Consider the following 19,004-nt stretch of genomic DNA (forward strand, 5'->3'; position numbering starts at 1 on the left):
AAGTAATTCACTAACTCCATAGATAACTGTGTTCCAGAAACTGCTGGTGTGTTGATGAAAAGGCATAATCCTGTCCAAAGGGAGTTTACAGCTTAATTAAATGGCCAATAGGACAAGTGAGAATCCTTATCTGAACTGGATGAGCAATCACAGCTCACTGCAGCCTTCAACTCCTGGGCTCAAGTGATCCTCCCATCTCAGCCTCCCAAGTAGCTGGGACTACATGCATGCACCACCATACCCTGCTAAATTAAAAAAAAATTTTTTTTTAGAGATGGGGTCTTAAACTCCTTGCTTCAAGCGATTCTCCTTCCTTGGCCTTCCAAAGTACCAGGATAACAGGCATGAGCCACTGTGCCCAATCCCTGTGCTGGCTCTTTTTGTCCATCTGGGGTAACCTCTTATCTTAGATGGGGAAATTGAATCCCAAGGGAAGAAAGGTCTTGGCCAAGGTCACACAGCCAGGTGGATCAGGGAAAGGACATTGCCAGACAGGAACAGTGTCATACCCTTTATAAAGTGCGTTCACACCCAGTAGCCTCAAACAGCACTGTGTGGCAGGAGGGCTGGGTGGGGCTGAGGGAAGAAATAGGGCAGTGTGTGGCGGTACAAATGGCCCAGGAGTTGCAGTCAGACTTTCAGTGGAGTCCCAGTGTTGCCACCTGCTAGCTGTAGGACTTAATGTCAAACTGCTTACCCTCTCCAAGGCTCAGTTTCTCCACCTGGAAAACAGACATAATGGTTCTTCAGAGTCTGGTTCTCCCTCCATTAAACCAGGAGAGGGTAGTTATTTCAGGGGAAGAGTTTCAGTAGAGGTCTGGGCTGTCTACCTGGAGTGAGAAGAGCTGATGATGGAACTAAGGAGAAAATAAAAATGCATTATATTCTTCCCCTAAGGTAAAATATGACCATCTTCCTCCTGGGCGGGAAGCTTTGGCCCCATGACCTAGAGGGCTGGGGATGGGAGTGAGGGCAATCATTTGAAACCCTTTCTGGAATAGGGAGCCCAGTGTACACCAGGACCTAAGGGGTTAATGGGGATGGAGAGACTCCCCACGCCACGATTGACTCGGGCATGCTGGGACTTGCAGGCTGACTGACCACCGTGTGGCGCAGGGGCTGTTGGGAAATGTAGTCACTGTCCCGGAACCTGGGGCAGCGGAGTCCTGTGCGCCCTGCGGTGACAGCTCAGGAGGTAGGTGGCAATGGCAGGGAGCTGTGGGTGGGAGCAGAGCAGGAAAGCCAGGGCAGGGCTGGGCAGGAGGGAGTGGGCAAGCTGAGGGCTGGGACACCCATCACCCCCCCGCCCCCGGCCTGCAGCTGATGCAATGGGCCTGCTGGGGCGGGGGTGAAGGGCAAGCAGCAATGGGACACTTCCTGTCTCCAAGGAAAGAGGAATGGGACTCTCCTGAATGACAGTAAGGGGATATTCCCTGAACCCCACACGGACACACCACTGACACCTCCCAGAGAGGTACCAGCAGAACAAAAACTGCCCCCAAAAGAGAGGCAGAGCCCTGTCCTAGGAGCAAAGGGACCAGGTCCCCTTCTCCAATCCACATACCCCACTTCCAACAAGTAGAATAGACCACACTCAAGAGCAACTGGATGCCCTCCCAGACAAAGGCAGTACAACAAACTGTAGATACCATCAGGGGCAAAGGGACTGGACCCCTAACCCTAAAAACTAAAAGGCCTATTCTAGGGAGGAGGAGGAGGAGGAGGAGGAGGAGGAGGAGGAGGATCAGGCCTCCCCAGTACTGTCTCCCTCCGCAAAGGCCCCTCCCTCCTGCCTCCCACCCCTCTGAGGCAGCTACATCACCCCATGCATAACTTGTTGACCAAAGAGGGGCTCCCATCTCCCCTCCCACAGGGTGTGTGCACTCAGCAAGAGCCAGCATGGACCAGTCTGTGGCGATCCAGGAGACGCTGGCTGAGGGAGAAGACTGCGTCATCATATCCTTCCTGTGCTAACTGCAGCCCTGAGCCGGCCCTGGCCTTGGGAAGAGGAATGGAAGGTGTCGAGGTGTCTATCCCCTCTCCTGCCTCTCTGAACCATCAGGGGAGAAGGAAATCAGTATTTACTAAGTACTTACTGAGTCCTGGACTCTCCGCCAGATGCTTTAAATTTGCAGTCATCCTCCTAACTCCCTATGAAATAAGGATTATTATCCTCATTTCATCGATGAGGAAGGCTTAGAGAGTGACTGGCCCAAGGCCACACAGTGAATCTGGGGGACAGGGGAACGGAGGAAGGTGGGACAGCCTGGGTGGGGAGCGGCCTCGCCTCTGGGTTGTCTTCCCTTGACTCTGAGCCGCAGGCGGTGCAAGGTGTGCTGTGTGAGGGGGACAGCCGGCAGAGCCGCCTCCTGGGACTCGTGCGCTACCGCCTGGAGCACGGCAGCCAGGAACACGCGTGAGTGAGGGGCTTGGTCCCCATCTGTCTGGGTCATGGGGTTGTTCATCACTGCACCCTCCAGCTGAACTTCAACCATCACTCCAGGACAGGGTCTGAGTCTCCTAGAATAATTATCAAAATGACAGTTAATATTTTTTGAACACTGTATTCTAAACCCTGCACAGGTACTAACTTACAATCCTCAAGATCTAAGGAGGAAGTTTCTTGAGAAGAGACAGTTTAACATACTGGTCCAGATCTTGAGCCTCGTGGTCCAGCTGCCTGGGTTCAAACCCAGACTTTGTTACTAACAAGCCACATGATCTATTGTTTGTTTTGAGACGGAGTCTTGCTCTTCGCCCAGGCTGGAGTGCAGTGGTGTGATCTTGTTTCACTGCAACCTCTGTGTCCCAGGTTCAAGCAATTCTTGTGCCTCAGCCTCTTGAAGAGCTAGTATTACAGAGGTGTCTGCCACCATGCCTGGCTCATTTCTGTATTTTTAGTAGAGAGGGGGTTTCACCACGTTGGCCAGGCTGGTCTTGAAATCCTGACCTCAAGTTATCCACCTGCCTTGGCCTCCCAAAGTGCTAGGATTACAGGCATGAGCCAGCATGCCCAGCCTCACACGATCTTTTTTTAAGAGACAGGGTCTCTTTCTGTCACCCAGGCTGGAGTGCAGTGGCGTGATCTTGGCTCACTGCAACCTCTGAGTCCCAGGTTCAAGCAATTCTCGTGCCTCAGCCTCTTGAGGAGCTGGTATTACAGAGGTGCCCACCACCGTGCCTGGCTCGTTTCTGTACTTTTAGTAGAGATGGGGTTTCACCACTTTGGCCAGGCTAGTCTTGAAGTCCTGATCTCAAGTTATCCACCTGCCTTGGCCTCCCAAAGTGTAGCGCACCCAGCCTCACATGATCTTTTTTTTTAGAGACAGGGTCTCTTTCTGTCACCCAGGCTGGAGTGCAGTGGTGCACTCATAGCGGCACGCTGGAACTCCTGGCCTCAAGTCATTCTCCCGCCTCAGCCTCCCAAAGTGTTGGAATTTTAGGCATGAGCCACTGCACCTGGTGGAACCACATGATCTTGAGCAAGTTGTTTTACTCCTCGATATGTCCAGATTAGAGAGTAAAGTGAGTTAGGCCAGGTTCAGTGGCTCATGCTTGTAATCCCAACACTTTGGGAGGCTGAGGAAGGAAAATTGCTTGAGGCTAGGAGTTCAAGACCAGCTTGGGCAACAAACTGAGACCTCCCCCTCCGGTCCCCCGGCTCCATCTCTACAAAAAATAAGAAAATTAGCTGGGCGTGGTGGTGCATGCCTGTAGTCTCAGCTACTCAGGAGACTGAGGTGGGAGGATCACATGAGTTGAGGAGTTTGAGATTACAGTGAACTATTATTGCACTATAGCCTGGGCAACACAGCAAGACCCTGTCTCTATAAAAAAAAAAAAGAAAAAAAAAAAACAAACACCATGGGGTGCACAGAAAGTGCTCAATAAGGCTGGGTGTAGTGGCTCATGCCTGTAATCCCAACACTTTGGGAGTCTGAGCTGGGAGGACTGCTTGAGCTCAGGAGTTCAAGACCAGCCTGGGCAATATAGTGAGACCCCTATCTCTATTTCAAATAATTTAAAAAAAAATAAAGAAAAAAGAAAAAAAGCCGGGCGCCGTGGCTGAAGCCTGTAATCCCAGCACTTTGGGAGGCCGAGACGGGCGGATCATGAGGTCAGGAGATCGAGACCATCTTGGCTAACACGGTGAAACCCCGTCTCTACTAAAAATACAAAAAAACTAGCCGGGCGAGGTAGCGGGCGCCTGTAGTCCCAGCTACTCGGGAGGCTGAGGCAGGAGAATGGCGTAAACCCGGGAGGCGGAGCTTGCAGTGAGCTGAGATCCGGCCACTGCACTCCAGTCCGGGCGACAGAGCGAGACTCCGCCTCAAAAAAAAAAAAAAAAGAAAGTGCTCGATAAATGTTGTCTAGTAACACCCACATACCACACAGAAGCAGAGAGAGAGTAATAGCTGTCAAAGGTCTCATGGCTGGTAAGTGACTCAGGGTCTAGGAGCTGGGAGGGAGGGGCCTTAGACATTTTCTGATCCATCACCCCAATTTTATAGATGGGAAACAGGTTCAGGGAGAGAAGTGGGTAGCTAAGGTTGCACTGTTCCTGTCACACACAGTGCGAAAATGCACCATGGTTAGATCAAACATGGTTTGTGTTTTACTAACAATTAGGGGCTCCTGCAAATGAGAAAAGTTCTGGTTTGATGACCTCATCCATATAGCTGCAGTCTCTGATGAGCACCATAGACAGAGATGTCATGAGGAGTGTGCCTAGCCAGGGCACCACCAGCACAGTGTTAGGGACTAAGGAGGGAGTGTGAGCACCCCGAGGCCTCTAAGATAGGGCTGAGGGACAGCCACCGGGCCCCCATCCTCACCTCTGCTTCCTGCCCTTAGTCTCTTCCTCTATACGCACCGGAGGATGGCCATTACTGGGGACGATGTCTCTCTGGACCAGATAGTGCCAGTCTCGCGGGATTTTACGCTGGAAGAAGGTGCCACAGGAGGCTGGGTGGTATGAATCCTCTCCTATGGGCCCCTCAGGTCATCTTTGTCCTTGATGGGGGGGCAAGGCGGAGTAAGCTCAATTTGTAAGGGCATTCTCATTTCCCTCCCCACAGTGTCCCCAGATGGTGAACTCTACATCCTTGGTGAGTGGTCCTCTTGGTCTGGGTCTCACTTGGGGCAGGGGGTACCTGATCTTCAGAGAGAGAATGATGTAAAGTAAGAGCACCCCCTGGTAAACTTATTGCAGCAAGTAAGACCCTGTAGGATCTGGCACTACCCATCTCCGTGGGCTCATCTCTCATCACTCTCCTCCTTGCTGCTGTTTCCGTCCCCCCGCCGATATCACACGTTCTCATCCCGGAGCCCCTGCACACGCTGTCCCCTCCTCCTACAAGCCTCACATCTCTTTACCTAGTCAACTCCTACTCAGCCTTCAGGGCTTCCATTCATGCATTTCTCTTCCCAGGCAGCCTTTGTTAAACCCCTGAAATTAGACCAGGGCGGTGGCTCACGCCTGTAATCCCAGCACTTTGGGAGGCCAAGGCGGGTGGATCACCTGAGGTCGGGTGTTCAAGACCAGCCTGACCAACATGCAGAAACCCTGTCTCTACTAAAAATAGAAAAAATTAGCCAGGCGTGGTGGTGCATGCCTGTAATCCCAGCTACTTGGGAGGCTGAGGGAGGAGAATTGCTTGAACCTGGGAGGCGGAGGTTGCGGTGAGCCGAGATCGCACCATTGCACTCCAGCCTGGGCAACAAGAGCAAAACTATATCTCAAAAAAAACAAAAAACAAAAAACAAAAACCCTGAAATTGTTTTGTATCCCACTGGACACATGTGCCTCTTTTCTCCTCTCTTCTCTTCTCCTCTCTTCTCTTCTCTTCTTTCTTTCTCTCTCTTTCTCCCTCTCTTTCTTTCTCTCTCTCTCTCTCTCTCCCTCCCTTTCTCCTTCTCTCTATCTCTCTTTCTCCTGCCTCTGCCTCCCAAGCAGCTGGGATTATAGGCGCCCACCATCATGCCCAGTTAATTTTTGTATTTTCCGTAGAGGTGGGGTTTTGCTATGTTCGCCAGTCTGGTCTTGAACTCCTGACCTCAGGTGATCCACCTGCCTCAGCCTCCCAAAGTGCTGGGATTATAGGCATGAGCCACCATGCCTGGCTTGCCTTTTTCTTTTGCCAGCCTCTCTCAATCAGTGATGTAATTCTTTATATTGACATATTTAATGTCTGTCTTCTTTACTATACAACAATAATAATAGAAGCAAATAATGAGTCAATGATTATCCCATGCCAGCATTATGCTAGAAGTTTTACATACACCAAATCAGGCTTTTCTCTTTTTTTTTTTTTTTTTTTTGAGACAGTCTCTGTTGCACAGGCTGGAGTGCAGTGGCATGATCTCGGCTCACTGCAAGCTCCGCCTCCTGGGTTCATGCCATTTTCCTGCCTTAGCCTCCCGAGTAGCTGGGACTACAGGTGCCCATCACCACACCCGGCTAACTTTTGTGTTTTTAGTAGAGACGGGGTTTCACCACATTGGCTAGGCTAGTCTCGAACTCCTGACCTTGTGATCCACCCACCTCTGCCTCCCAAAGTGCTGGGATTATAGGTGTGAGCCACCGCGCTGGCCCGAGCCCACACTCTTAATTGCTCTGCTAGGTGACTTCTGTTTGTCTGTTAGTTCAGCAGATGTTTTGAGTGCTCACCATGTGCCCAGTATTGGGTATATGCCATGAATAGGGAAGCCTTCTACAGTCTAGCTCCCTGAGACAGACCCACGTGTATTCTCTTCACCATGGTATTCCCTGTGCCTATCACACTACCTGGCACAGTCAGGTAGACTGGCCCATGGGCATCCCCTCTTGTCTGCCTCTATGTGCTTTTTATTTCATCAGGAGGGGTACAGACTACATATCCAGAGAACCTGTTCTCTCCCAGCTCCATCTAGTACTGCGGTTGAGGGTTACTGACTTTTCAGAGCCTTCATCTGCCTCCTCTATAAAGAGGGGATGATGTTAATTTGGAACTCAGGGTACAGAGGGTTTCCTTGTGCCAGCAGCAGTCCCAAGTAAGTTGCTTAAGGGCTGAAGGGGCTTTGGGAGTCCGGGTTGCTGATTCTCCATTCTGAGGACTCTAGCCTTAGGCTGCATCAAACACTTAGCTCCTGGCAGCCAAGGGTTCATTTCCTGCCTCCTTTGTGCAGGCTCAGATGTGACCGTCCAGCTGGACACAGCAGAGCTTAGCCTCGTATTCCAGCTACCTTTTGGTTCACAAACCAGGATGTTCCTCCACGAAGTTGCCAGAGCCTGTCCAGGTAGGTAAGACCCCAGGCTCCCTGGGTGTGGGTGGGTGCTGGGTATTCACCCACCCACTCCAGTTGACTTTCTACCCTTAAGACTCAGGCCGGGCGTGGTGGCTCAAGCCTGTAATCCCAGCACTTTGGGAGGCCGAGACGGGCGGATCACGAGGTCAGGAGATCGAGACCATCCTGGCTAACACCGTGAAACCCCGTCTCTACTAAAAAATACAAAAAACTAGCCGGGCGAGGTGGTGGGTGCCTGTAGTCCCAGCTACTCGGGAGGCTGAGGCAGGAGAATGGTGTGAACCTGGGAGGCAGAGCTTGCAGTGAGCTGAGATCCGGCCACTGCACTCCAGCCTGGGCGATAGAGCGAGACTCCGTCTCAAAAAAAAAAAAAAAAAAAAAAAAGACTCATACCCCATGGTTTCTGTGTCTTTTCAAAGCTGCTGGTGTAAAGCCACAGTGCCCCCAGGCTGCCAGCCAACCATGGTGTTTGCTTTCGTGTTTACAGTTTCTGCAGTTGAGTGTTAACCAGAGCAGGGCCCCTTTGCCCTTCTGGCTCTGGGCAGGGTTGCACAGGGTAGGTTGTGACTGTGATGCAGAATCTCTTACAAGTTGGCAGGCTAAGCAGCTTCCAGCAGCCCAGCTTCCCTCTGTCTGCTACCCACAGCTAGAACTCACAGCTAGAACCATCTGTCATATTGGCTTTCCTGCCCCTGAACCCTGCTGTCACTCACTGCAGCTGGGAAAATGGTCTAGCTTTGGGCTAGCAGTGAAGTTGTAGGAGGTATAATAAGTGGCCTGTAGGACAAAATTTGTTTAGAATGGGAAGTTAGCCCAGCAGGTGAAGGAGAGTTTGTGTACATAGCAGAGGATTAGTCATAGAACATGCAAATTCAAGCCAACAGGTGCTGGGGCTTAAGTGTTTACCCAGCATTTTTAGCTGTCTTCTTTCAGGCTATCTCTTGTCTTTGTGGCGGTGGGAGAGGGCTGGTCTTCTCTGTGGTCTTGCTGTGGAGCCTGAGCCTCCAGTGACTTCATTTTTTTTGCTTGCTGTGCCAGGAAGTGGACTGCCCTTGGATTCAAACTAGGGGATAAGGGAAAAGGAAGCAGAAGAAGCAGCTAGGCTTAGTAGCTTGCTTGTAATCCCAACTACTTGGGAGGCTAAGGCGGGAAGATCACAGGAGCCCAGGAGTTCAAGGCTACATTGAGCTATGACTGCTCCACTGCACTGCAGCATGGGCGACAGAGTGAGACCCCTGTCTCTAAAAAATAAAATAAGAAAAGGAAGTAGAAACATGATTATAGAGCCTTGAATGCCTGGTTAAGAGATTTATTTATTTGATTTTTTTGAGACAGAGTTTTGCTCTTGTTGCACAGGCTGGAGTGCAGTCGTGCAATCTGAGCTCACTACAACCTCCACCTCCCCAGTTCAAGCAATTCTCCTGTGTCAGCCTCCTGAGTAACTGGGATTACAGGCGCCCGCCACAATGCCTGTAATTAGCTAATTTTTTTTTTTTTTTTTTTGAGATGGAGTTTCGTTCTTGTCGCCCAGGCTGGAGTGCAGTGGTGCGACCTTGGCTCACTGCAACCTCTGCCGCCTGGGTCCAAGTGATTCTCCTGCGTCAGCTTCCTGAGTAGCTGGGATTACTGGCGCCCGCAACCACGTCCAGCTAATTTTTGGATTTTTGGTAGAGACAGGGTTTCACCACGTTGGCCAGGATGGCCTTGAACTCCTGACCTCAGGTGATCCACCCATGTCCGCCTCCCAAAGTGCTGGGACTGCAGGCATGAGCCACCACGCCCAGCCTAATTTTTTGTATTTTTAGTAGAGACGGGGTTTCACCACATTGGTCAGGCTGGTCTCGAACTCCCGGCCTAAGGTGATCCACCCACTTTGGCCTCCCAAAGTGCTGGGGTTGCAGGCATGAGCCACGGCGCCCAGCCAAGAGGTTTAAAATTTATTAAGCAGTGGGAAATTTATCTCTAAACCTTAAAATAATAAGGATAACATATTTTATGATTTTTTTTTTTTTTCTTTTTTTTTTTTTTTTTTTTGAGACGGAGTCTCGCTCTGCCGCCCAGGCTGGAGTGCAGTGGCCGGGTCTCAGCTCACTGCAAGCTCCGCCTCCCGGGTTTACGCCATTCTCCTGCCTCAGCCTCCCAAGCAGCTGGGACTACAGGCGCCGGCCATGTCGCCCGGCTAGTTTTTTGTATTTTTAGTAGAGACGAGGTTTCACCATGTTAGCCAGGATGGTCTCGATCTCCTGACCTCGTGATCCGCCCGTCTCGGCCTCCCAAAGTGCTGGGATTACAGGCTTGAGCCACCGCGCCCGGCCTTTTTTTTTTTTCTTGAGACAGAGTCTCCCTCTGTCGCCTGGGCTAGAGTGCAGTGGCCGGATCTCAGCTCACTGCAAGCTCCGCCTCCCGGGTTTAGGCCATTCTCCTGCCTCAGCCTCCCGAGCAGCTGGGACTACAGGCGCCCGCCACCTCGCCCGGCTAGTTTTTTGTATTTTTTTTTATTAGAGACGGAGTTTCACCATGTTAGCCAGGATGGTCTCGATCTCCTGACCTCGTGATCCGCCCGCCTCGGCCTCCCAAAGTGCTGGGATTACAGGCTTGAGCCACCACGCCCGGCCTTATGATTACTAATAGTAGTTGTAGGAGGTATAATAATAGAAATAACACCAAAGAGCCTGGGCTTTGAAGCTATACAGCCCCTTGAGTTTGAAACCCATCTCTGCCAGTTCCTAGCTGTGCAACTTTGGGCAAGCTACTTCACCTCTCTGAACTTTAGTTTTTATAGGCTTCTGTATGTAATGAATACCTTATACATGGGGTTGTGAGAATTAAATGAGATAACACCTGTCAAAGTGCCTACCACATAGCAAGAACTCAGAAAATGTTTTTCCCCTCTACAAGAAGACTCATAGCTCACATTCATTGTTGATTTGGCATGTGTTAGGCACTATTCCAAGAACTTTTCACACATTATCTCATTTACTCCTTTTTTTAAAAAATTTAAAATTTAATTAATTAATTAAGTTATTTATTTTTGAGATGGAGTCTCACCCTGTTGCCCAGGCTACAGTGCAATGGCGCGATCTCGGCTCACTGCAACCTCCACCTCACGGGTTCAAGTGATTCTCCTGCCTCAGCCTCCCAAGTAGCTGGTACAGGCGCGTGCCACCACACCCAGCTAATTTTTTGTATCTTTAGTAGAGATGAGGTTTCCCCATTTGACCAGGTTGGTCTCGAACTCCTGACATTTTGATCCACCCACCTCAGCCTCCCAAAGTGCTGGGATTACAGGATTATAGGCATGAGCCACCGTGTCTGGCTTTTTTTTTTTGAGACCGTGTTTCGCTCTTATTGCCCATCTGGGCTGAAGTGCAATGGCGTGGTCTCGGCTCACTGCAACCCCTGCCTCCAGGGTTCAAATGATTCTCCTGCTTCAGCCTCCCAAGTAGGTATTACAGGCACCTGCCACTATGCCTGGCTAATTTTTTAATTTTTATTTTATTTTTTGAGACGAAGTCTGGCTCTGTTGCTCAGACTGGAGTGCGGTGGCACAATCTCAGCTCACTGCGAATTCCACCTCCTGGGTTCAAGCGATTCTTCTGCCTCAGCCTCCTGACTAGCTGGGACTACAGGCGCATGCCACCATGCCCGGCTAATTTTTGTATTTTTTGTTAGAGACAGGTTTTACCATTTTGGCCAGGCTGGCCTCGAACTTTTGACCTCAGGTGATCTGCCCACTTTGGCCTCCCAAACTGCTGGGATTATAGGCGTGAGCCACTGTGCCTGGCCAAGTTTTATATTTTTAGTAGAGACGGGGTTTCACCACTTTGGCCAGGCTGGTCTCGAACTCCTGACCTCAGGTAACCTGCCCATCTCAGCTTCCAAAAGTGCTGGGATTATAGGCGTGAGCCACCTCGCCCGGCCTCTCATTTACTTTTTTTTTTTTTTTGTGAGACAGAGTCTTACTTTGTTGCCCAGGCTGGAGTGCAGTGGCGCCATCTTGGCTCACTGCAACCTCTGCCTCTTGGGTTCAAGTGACTGTCCTGCCTCAGCCTTCTGAGTAGCTGGGATTACAGGCGCATGCCACCATGCCTGGCTAATTTTTGTATTTTTAGTAGAGACGGGGTTTCCCCAATATTGGTCAGGCCGGTCTCGAACTCCTGACCTTGTGATCCGCCTGCCTCGGCCTCCCAAAGTGCTGGAAACACAGGTGTGAGCCACCGTGCCCAGCCTGGCCTCATTTACTCTTTACCACGATCTTACAAGGGAAGTATTATCTATGTGTCTGTTTCATAGATGAGGAAACTGAGGCTCAGAGAGGATAAGAGTGTTACCTGAGTACCTAGCTGGTAAATGATAGAGCCAGGATTAGGCAGGATTATATAGTTCTACTCCAGGCCAGGCACGGTGGCTCATGCCTGTAATCCCAGCATTTTGGGAGGTTTAGACGGGTTGATCACTTGAGGTCACGGGTTCGAGACCAGACTGGCCAACATATAGTGAAACCCCGTCTCTACTGAAAACACAAAATTAGGCCGGGCGTGGTGGCTCAAGCCTGTAATCCCAGCACTTTGGGAGGCCGAGACGGGCGGATCACGAGGTCAGGAGATCGAGACCATCCTGGCTAATACGGTGAAACCCTGTCTCTACTTAAAAATACAAAAAACTAGCCGGGCGAGGTGGCGGGCGCCTGTAGTCCCAGCTACTTGGGAGGCTGAGGCAGGAGAATGGCATAAACCCGGGAGGCGGAGTTTGCAGTGAGCTGAGATCCGGCCACTGCACTCCAGCCTGGGTGGCAGAGCAAGACTCCGTCTCAAAAAAAAAAAAAAAAAAAAGAAAACACAAAATTAACTGGGCGTGGTGGCCCACGCCTGTAGTCCCAGCTACTCAGGAAACTGAGGCAAGAGAATTGCTTGAACCCAAGAGGTGAAGGTTGCAATGAGCCGAGATCGCGCCACTGATTGCCAGCCTGGGTGACAAAGTGAGACTCCGTCTCCCCACCCCCCTTAAAAAAAAAAAAAGTCTACTCCAGAACCTGAGCTCTTGAGTGTTTTGCTCTAGTGCTTCTTTAACTCATGGCACCCTCTCGCCTGTAAACAGCTCAGGAAGGTTTCATGTAGGAGGTGAATTTTTGTAGAGAGAGCTGAGCCAGGAGAGGTCAGCAGAGAGCATCTCATAAAGGGTCTTTGCTACCCAGCAAAGAGCCATTAAGGAATTTTAAGCTGGAGAGTGATAAGGCAAGATTTGCAAGTTAAAAAAGTTCCTCTGGCAACAGTATAGAAAAAGGCCAAGAGCAGGGAGATAGGAATGTATTGGAATGGCTAAGGAATGGAAAATGAGACTGGGACTTGGGAGAGCCCTGGCGATGGGAATGGGGAAGGAGGGGTGGACTTGCAAGATACAGAGGTCAAACTGATGAGAATGAAGGCACCATGGGGGCAGTGAGTTTGGGTTACTTTCACAACTTCATCCGCAGAGATAAGAACAGTGCTGGCCTGCATGGTGGCTGACGCCTGTAATCCCAACACTTTGGGAGGCCAAGGTGGGCAGATTACAAGGTCAGAAATTCAAGACCAGCCTGACCAATATGGTGAAACCCCGTTTCTACTAAAAAAAAAAAAAAAAAAAAAAGATTAGCCAGGCATGCTGGCACGTGCTTGTAGTCCCACCTACTCGGGAGGCTGAGGCAGGAGAATCGCTTGAACCCAGGAGCTAGAGGTTGCAGTGAGCCAGGATCATGCCACTGCACTCCAGCCTGGGCGACAGAGCGAGACTCCATCTTAAAATTAAAAAAAAAAAAAACCCAACAAACAAACAAACAAAAAAACCCAGTGCCTGGCATATAGCAGGCACTTAAGTATTTGTTGACTGCATGAACAGAGGTTGGTAGCTATGAGAATGAAAGAGAGGAGTCAAGGATGACTTCTTTCTTTTAGGATTGGGTGTATGTCTTGCAGTCCTCTTACCTGCTCATCCTTCTGAAGTCCACACCACACCTGGGGTAACCAGCAGAGAAACTCTGTACCAACCAACTTCTCTGAGTGTTTGTCATGATGGGGATTTCCTTAGGGAGGGACCTGGGTGAGAAGGGACTCTCAGTATTGACAGACTGTTAGATATCCACCAGCCCAACTCTTTCATTTTACTAGAGGCACTAGAGGCAAAAGGAACTGTTTTTTTTTTCACCCAGTCCTTGATGGATAATGTTGTATAGCACAAAAGGCCAGAGAGTGGAAGTGTCTTGGCTAAGAGTCTACTATTAGAGAAACTTCGGCTAACAAGAGATCACAGTTAGCTAACATTAATTGAGCACCTACGGTGTGCCAGACATTTTTCTAGATATTGAGACAATGCACGACAACTGTATTTCTCCGTTTAGTCTTCTGAACAATACTAAGAAGTAGATATCCTGTTTTACAGACGACTAAATTGACACAGAGGAGGCAAGTAACTTACCCAAGATCAATCATCAATTGATAGGGGCTGGGTGTGGTGGCTCACACCTGTAATCCCAGCACTTTGAGAGGTCAAGGTTGGCAGATCATGAGGTCAGGAGTTCGAGACCAGACTGATCAACATGGTGAAACCCCCGTCTCTACTAAAAATTCAAAAATTAGCCCGGCATGGTGCCGCATGCCTGTAATCTCAGCTACTCAGGAGTCTGAGGCAGGAGAATCATTTGAACTCAGGAGGCAGAAGTTGCAGTAAGCGGAGATCACGTTACTGCACTCAGCCTGGGCAGCAGAGGAATACTTTGTCTCAAAATAAATAAATAAATAAATAAGTCCGGGCGCGGTGGCTCAAGCCTGTAATCCCAGCACTTTGGGAGGCCGAGACGGGCGGATCACGAGGTCAGGAGATCGAGACCATCCTGGCTAACACGGTGAAACCCCGTCTCTACTAAAAACACAAAAAACTAGCCGGGCGAGGTGGCGGGCGCCTGTAGTCCCAGCTACTCGGGAGGCTGAGGCAGGAGAATGGCATGAACCCGGGAGGCAGAGCTTGCAGTGAGCTGAGATCCGGCCACTGCACTCCAGCCTGGGCCACAGAGCGAGACTCCGTCTCAAAAAAAAAAATAAAAAAAAAAAAAATAAATAAATAAATTAAGTAAGTAAGTAAAATAAAAATAAATTTGAAGTAATAGGACCAGGTTTGAAACTTCAGGTTCTGATGCCAAAGCCCTCGGAGTTCAGAGATTTCAGTGCAGATCCCAGCTCTGTTACTTCCTAGATGTGAATGTGAACACTACATTTTATCTATTTTTTATTTTATTTTATTTTTTTGAGACGGATTCTAGCTCTGTCACGCAGGCTGGGGTGCGGTGGTGCAATCTTAGCTCACTGCAACCTCTACCTCCTGGTTTCAGATTCTCCTACCTCAGCCTCCTGAATAGCTGGGACTACAGGTGCCCGCCACCATACCCGGCTAATTTTTGTATTTTTTTTTTTTTCCTTGAGACAGAGTCTCACTGTTTCACCCAGGTTGGAGTGCTGTGGTGCGATCTCAGCTCACCTCTACTTCCCGGGTTAGAGGGATTCTCCTGCCTCAGCCTCCTGAGTAGCTGGGACTACAAGTGCAAGCCACCATGGCCAGCTAATTTTTTGTATTTTTTTTTTTTTTTTTTTTTTTTTGAGACGGAGTCTCGCTGTGTCGCCCAGGCTGGAGTGCAGTGGCGCGATCTCGGTTCACTGCAAGCTCCGCCTCCCGGGTTCCCGCCATTCTCCCGCCTCAGCCTCCGAGTAGCTGGGACTACAGGCGCCCGCCACCGCGCCCGGCTAGTTTTTTGTATTTTTTAGTAGAGACGGGGTTTCACCGTGTTAGCCAGAAGGGTCTCGATCTCCTGACCTCGTGATCCGCCCGCCTCGGCCTCCCAAAGTGCTGGGATTACAGGCTTGAGCCACCGCGCCCGGCCATTTTTTGTATTTTTTGTAGAGACGAGGTTTCACCATGTTAGCCAGGATGGTCTCAATCTCGTGACCTCATGATCCTCCCACCTCAGCCTCCCAAAGTGCTGGGATTATAGTATGAGCCTGGTCCTACTATATTTTATTTTTTCAGACCTTGGCTTTTTAATTTATACAATGGAAGTATAAACTTGCTTTCTCCAATAATCCAAGAGTTTTGTGAGGATCAGACAAGGCCAAGTACGGGTTAATAGTATGTAAATGCTGAAGATAACTTAAAAGCTGCGTCTGGCAGTGCCATAGTCAGGACTGGAACTCAAGTCTTCTCATATATCATGTCCTTGCACATCCCATTCAGTTCGGTCAGGTTCATGATGCTCTACAAACAGACCAGGCAGGATAGCAGAAGGGTTAAGAGCAATTGTTCCAGAGTCAGATAGTTTGAGTCAGAGGGTTTGAGTCAGAGACAGAGGTGACTCAATAATTTCTAGAAAGGAGAGAGTCTGATTAAGGGAGAAACAGAGGACTTGTCTTGATATATTTCATAGTAAACACACTGCTTACTTAGAGTGTGTGTTTTTCTAGCGTGGGCTGCCAACTGCTGGTGGAGGTTATGGGTGGTGAAATCCCCCAACCCTCTGGCATCTGTTTGAATTCTCCACTCTGCTAGTCACTCTGCGACCTCAGACTTAACCTCTCTGAACTTGGTTGCCTTGTATATAAAATTGGAATAATAGGCCGGGGGTGGTGGCTCACGCCTGTAATCCCAACCCTTTGGGAGGCTGAGGCAGGTGGATCATGAGGTCAGGAGATGGAGACCATCCTGGTTAATATGGTGAAACCCCGTCTCTACTAAAAATACAAAAAATTAGCCGGACATGGTGGCACGTGCCTGTAGTCCCAGCTACTCGGGAGGCTGAGGCAGGAGAATCGCTTGTATCCGGGAGGCAGAGGTTGCAGTGAGCCGAGATCGCTCCACTGCACTCCAGCCTGGGCGACAGAGCGAGATTTCGTCTAAAAAAAAAAAACAGAAAGAAAGAAAAAGAAGAAAAAAAAAAGAAAATTGGGATAATAGTTTCCTCCCTCATAAAAGGTGTGTTACGGGGAGTAGGAAGATAGTATTTATACGAAGCACAGACCTTGGCACATAGTTACCGTGAGGTTCAAGGAATGGCGGTGGTCTCTGCCTTGGAATAGTACTTTTGTGTTCATAATTATTCTTGCAGTTGAACCTTAGTGCGCACAGAACTCTTCTGTGCGCGAGAGATAGAGGGCTGAAGTCTCTCGGGATAATACAGTCATGCAGAACTGGCTCATCAAGTCCGTGGCTCAATCTGCCCCCTTTGTTCCTGCACAGGATTCGATCCTGCCACCCGGGATCCTGAATTCCTGTGGCTGTCTCGGTACAGGTGCGCAAAGCCGGAGCTGGAGCTGCCAACGCCGCGCCGTTGTAACTCGGCTCCAGGTACCTGGCCAGGGTACGCGACAATTGGCGGAGGCAGGTATCCGTCTCGGAAGGAGCGGTGGGGATTGGAGGAGATCCGCCCACAGGGGGAGGGCTCCGTTCTGTTTTGGGGCGGAGCGATGGAAAAGACAGGCTTTCGATTGATGGAGAGGGCACATGGGGCGGGTTCGTCTGGGGGCGGAGCGCGCGGGGCGGGCGGCGGGATGAAGAGCTTGAGGAAGCAGACAGGGAAATGTCTGCCGCCGCCGGCTCCCGGGAGCGCGACTCTGCAGGTCCGGCGGGCAGCGGGAAGCTGGGCTCGAGAGCTGGGCCGGGGGCGGCGGTGGGCCCGGCCCTCGGGTGGGCAGGGTCTGCGGTTTGGCTAGTGGAGGCACGGGGCGAAGACCAAAGTCCTGGTGGCCCTCCGGAGGCGGGGACACTGGGGCAGAAGTTCTGTGATGTTTTTCTCAGGCGGGCGTGACGAGGGTAGGCGGGTGGGAATGGGGTACTCGGGAACCCAGAGGCTGGGGTTTTAGGAAAGCCCCGTTCCGAACTCGCTGTGTGACCTCGGGCCACTCGCTGCCCCTCTCTGGGCCTGTTTCTCCATCTCAGCTTGCTTTTCAATCCTGACCTTCCGAGTTTGTCGCTTGGGGCGGGGGGAGGGGGGTGCACTGCCTATGATAGAGCCTTCCTTTGGGTGAGGTATGTGTTGGGACTCTGTCAGTCCTCAGCCCTTGTGATGAGAGCGGAGTGCACAGGGGTGGAGCCTTGGGGAGCCCTGTCTACTCTGGGACCAGAGGTCACGATGAAGTTACAGGTTATAAAGGGACTAGGTGTTTCCCACCCAGCTGTTGGTGGATAATGGGGAGCACAGAAGGCCAGTTGCTGAGCAGGAGCTTGTCGTTTGGAGATGGGAGGCTCAGGGCTGAAATTTGGGTGAGTCCGTGCTCTGGGGGACCTGCAGACCTGTATTTTTTTGTCTGGCTCCTGGGTTTTCTGCAAGGGCCCCTGGTGCTTTTTTCCCCTTGGGTGTGTCCATGAGGCTCCATTTATGTGCGAGCTTTGGCTATTTGTGACCTAGTACCTATTTGTGACCGTCATTTACCAGCAATGAAGAGCCTGTCAAGTAGCTAGCTGTGTCAAGTGTGGGCCAGCACTCCACTTGCTCTTACAAGGCTTGGAAACTATGAGGGGCAGGGAGGAGTGGCATGTTGCACAAGAGTTTGTAAAATGAGAGGAAACGAGGTGAGCAGAGGACTTCCTCAGTGTTTATGTTTCTCCTTCATTGCAGCCACCACAAGGTGCGATTGAAGCGCCTGACGGTGCTGATAGTTTGCATCTTCCTTGGGCTTATCTCAGAGTTCACTATCGCTTGAGTTTCCATGACATTCTGGGCTATGGTGCTGGGACAGGTGAGAGTTTAAGAGCACACCATCTCCTTGCCCCTTCACAAGAGACTGCCAGAATCCAGACAATTGGCGGAGGACAAAGCCAATGGCAGCAGAAAGAGATGGGTGCTGTGTTCTCAGCCAGTACACCAAAGCCAGGCCATGCAGGCACTTCATTCCCTTATCTTCTATGAGAAGTCAGGCCAGCCAGCTCTGAAACCAATTAGCTGCCCGGAGTGAGAAATGTTGAGGGATTTCAATCTTTCATTTCCTTTCAAAAAACAGAGACTAGCCATATGCTGGAGAGGAATTATTGTTAAGGTTTCGGTTTTATTTTTATTTTAAAATAATTTGAAAGCTGAGCGTGGTGGTGCGTACCTGTAGTCCCAGCCACTTGAGAGGCTGAGGTGGGAGGCTTGAGCCCAGGAGTTCGAGGGTGATGTGCACTATGATTGATCCTGTGAATTAGCTTCTGCACTCCAGCCTAGGCAACATAGTGAAACTGTCTCTAAAATAAATAAACAGTTTAAAAAATTTTGTCAGCCAGGCGTGGTGGCTCACGCCTGTAATACCAGCACTGTGGGAAGCCAAGGTGGGCGGATCACCTGAGCTCAGGAGTTCGAGACCAGCCTGGCCAACATGGCGAAACTCTGTCTCTAATAAAAATACAAAAATTAGATGGGTGTGGTGGTGCATGCCTATAATCCAGGTACTCGGGAGTCTGAGGTAGGAGAATCACTGAACCCAGGAGGCAGAGGTTGCAGTGAGCTGAGGTCGTGCCACTGCACTCCAGCCTGGGAGACAGAGTGAGACTCCATCTCAAAAAAAAATTTAAAAAGAAAGAAAAAATTTTGTCTTTTCGTAATACCTACAGTAAGTGGGATGACACTATTATTTTTTATTTGTTTTGAGACGGAGTCTTGCTCTGTCACCCAGGCTGGAGTGCAGTGGCACGATCTCGGCTCACTGCAAGCTCCGCCTCCC

General features: G+C 50.4%; 1 protein-coding gene across 1 annotated transcript in view; it reads left to right on the top strand.

Annotated features, from left to right (window-relative positions):
* Positions 1–1,096: 1,096 nt before the first annotated feature.
* INPP5B (inositol polyphosphate-5-phosphatase B) overlaps positions 1,097–19,004 on the top strand; it is an 84,217-nt gene continuing 66,309 nt past the window's right edge. Inside the window, 8 exon segments of the mRNA XM_033227046.1 lie at positions 1,097–1,195; positions 1,874–1,956; positions 2,322–2,416; positions 4,855–4,952; positions 5,079–5,108; positions 7,168–7,278; positions 16,546–16,809; positions 16,812–16,925. Of these exon segments, the coding sequence (XP_033082937.1) occupies positions 1,900–1,956; positions 2,322–2,416; positions 4,855–4,952; positions 5,079–5,108; positions 7,168–7,278; positions 16,546–16,809; positions 16,812–16,925 (769 nt within the window). The 5' untranslated portion in view covers positions 1,097–1,195; positions 1,874–1,899.

This window comes from Trachypithecus francoisi, unplaced genomic scaffold (assembly GCF_009764315.1).
Source record: "Trachypithecus francoisi isolate TF-2019V2 unplaced genomic scaffold, Tfra_2.0 Lachesis_group12, whole genome shotgun sequence".
NCBI classification, from domain to species: Eukaryota; Metazoa; Chordata; class Mammalia; order Primates; family Cercopithecidae; genus Trachypithecus; species Trachypithecus francoisi.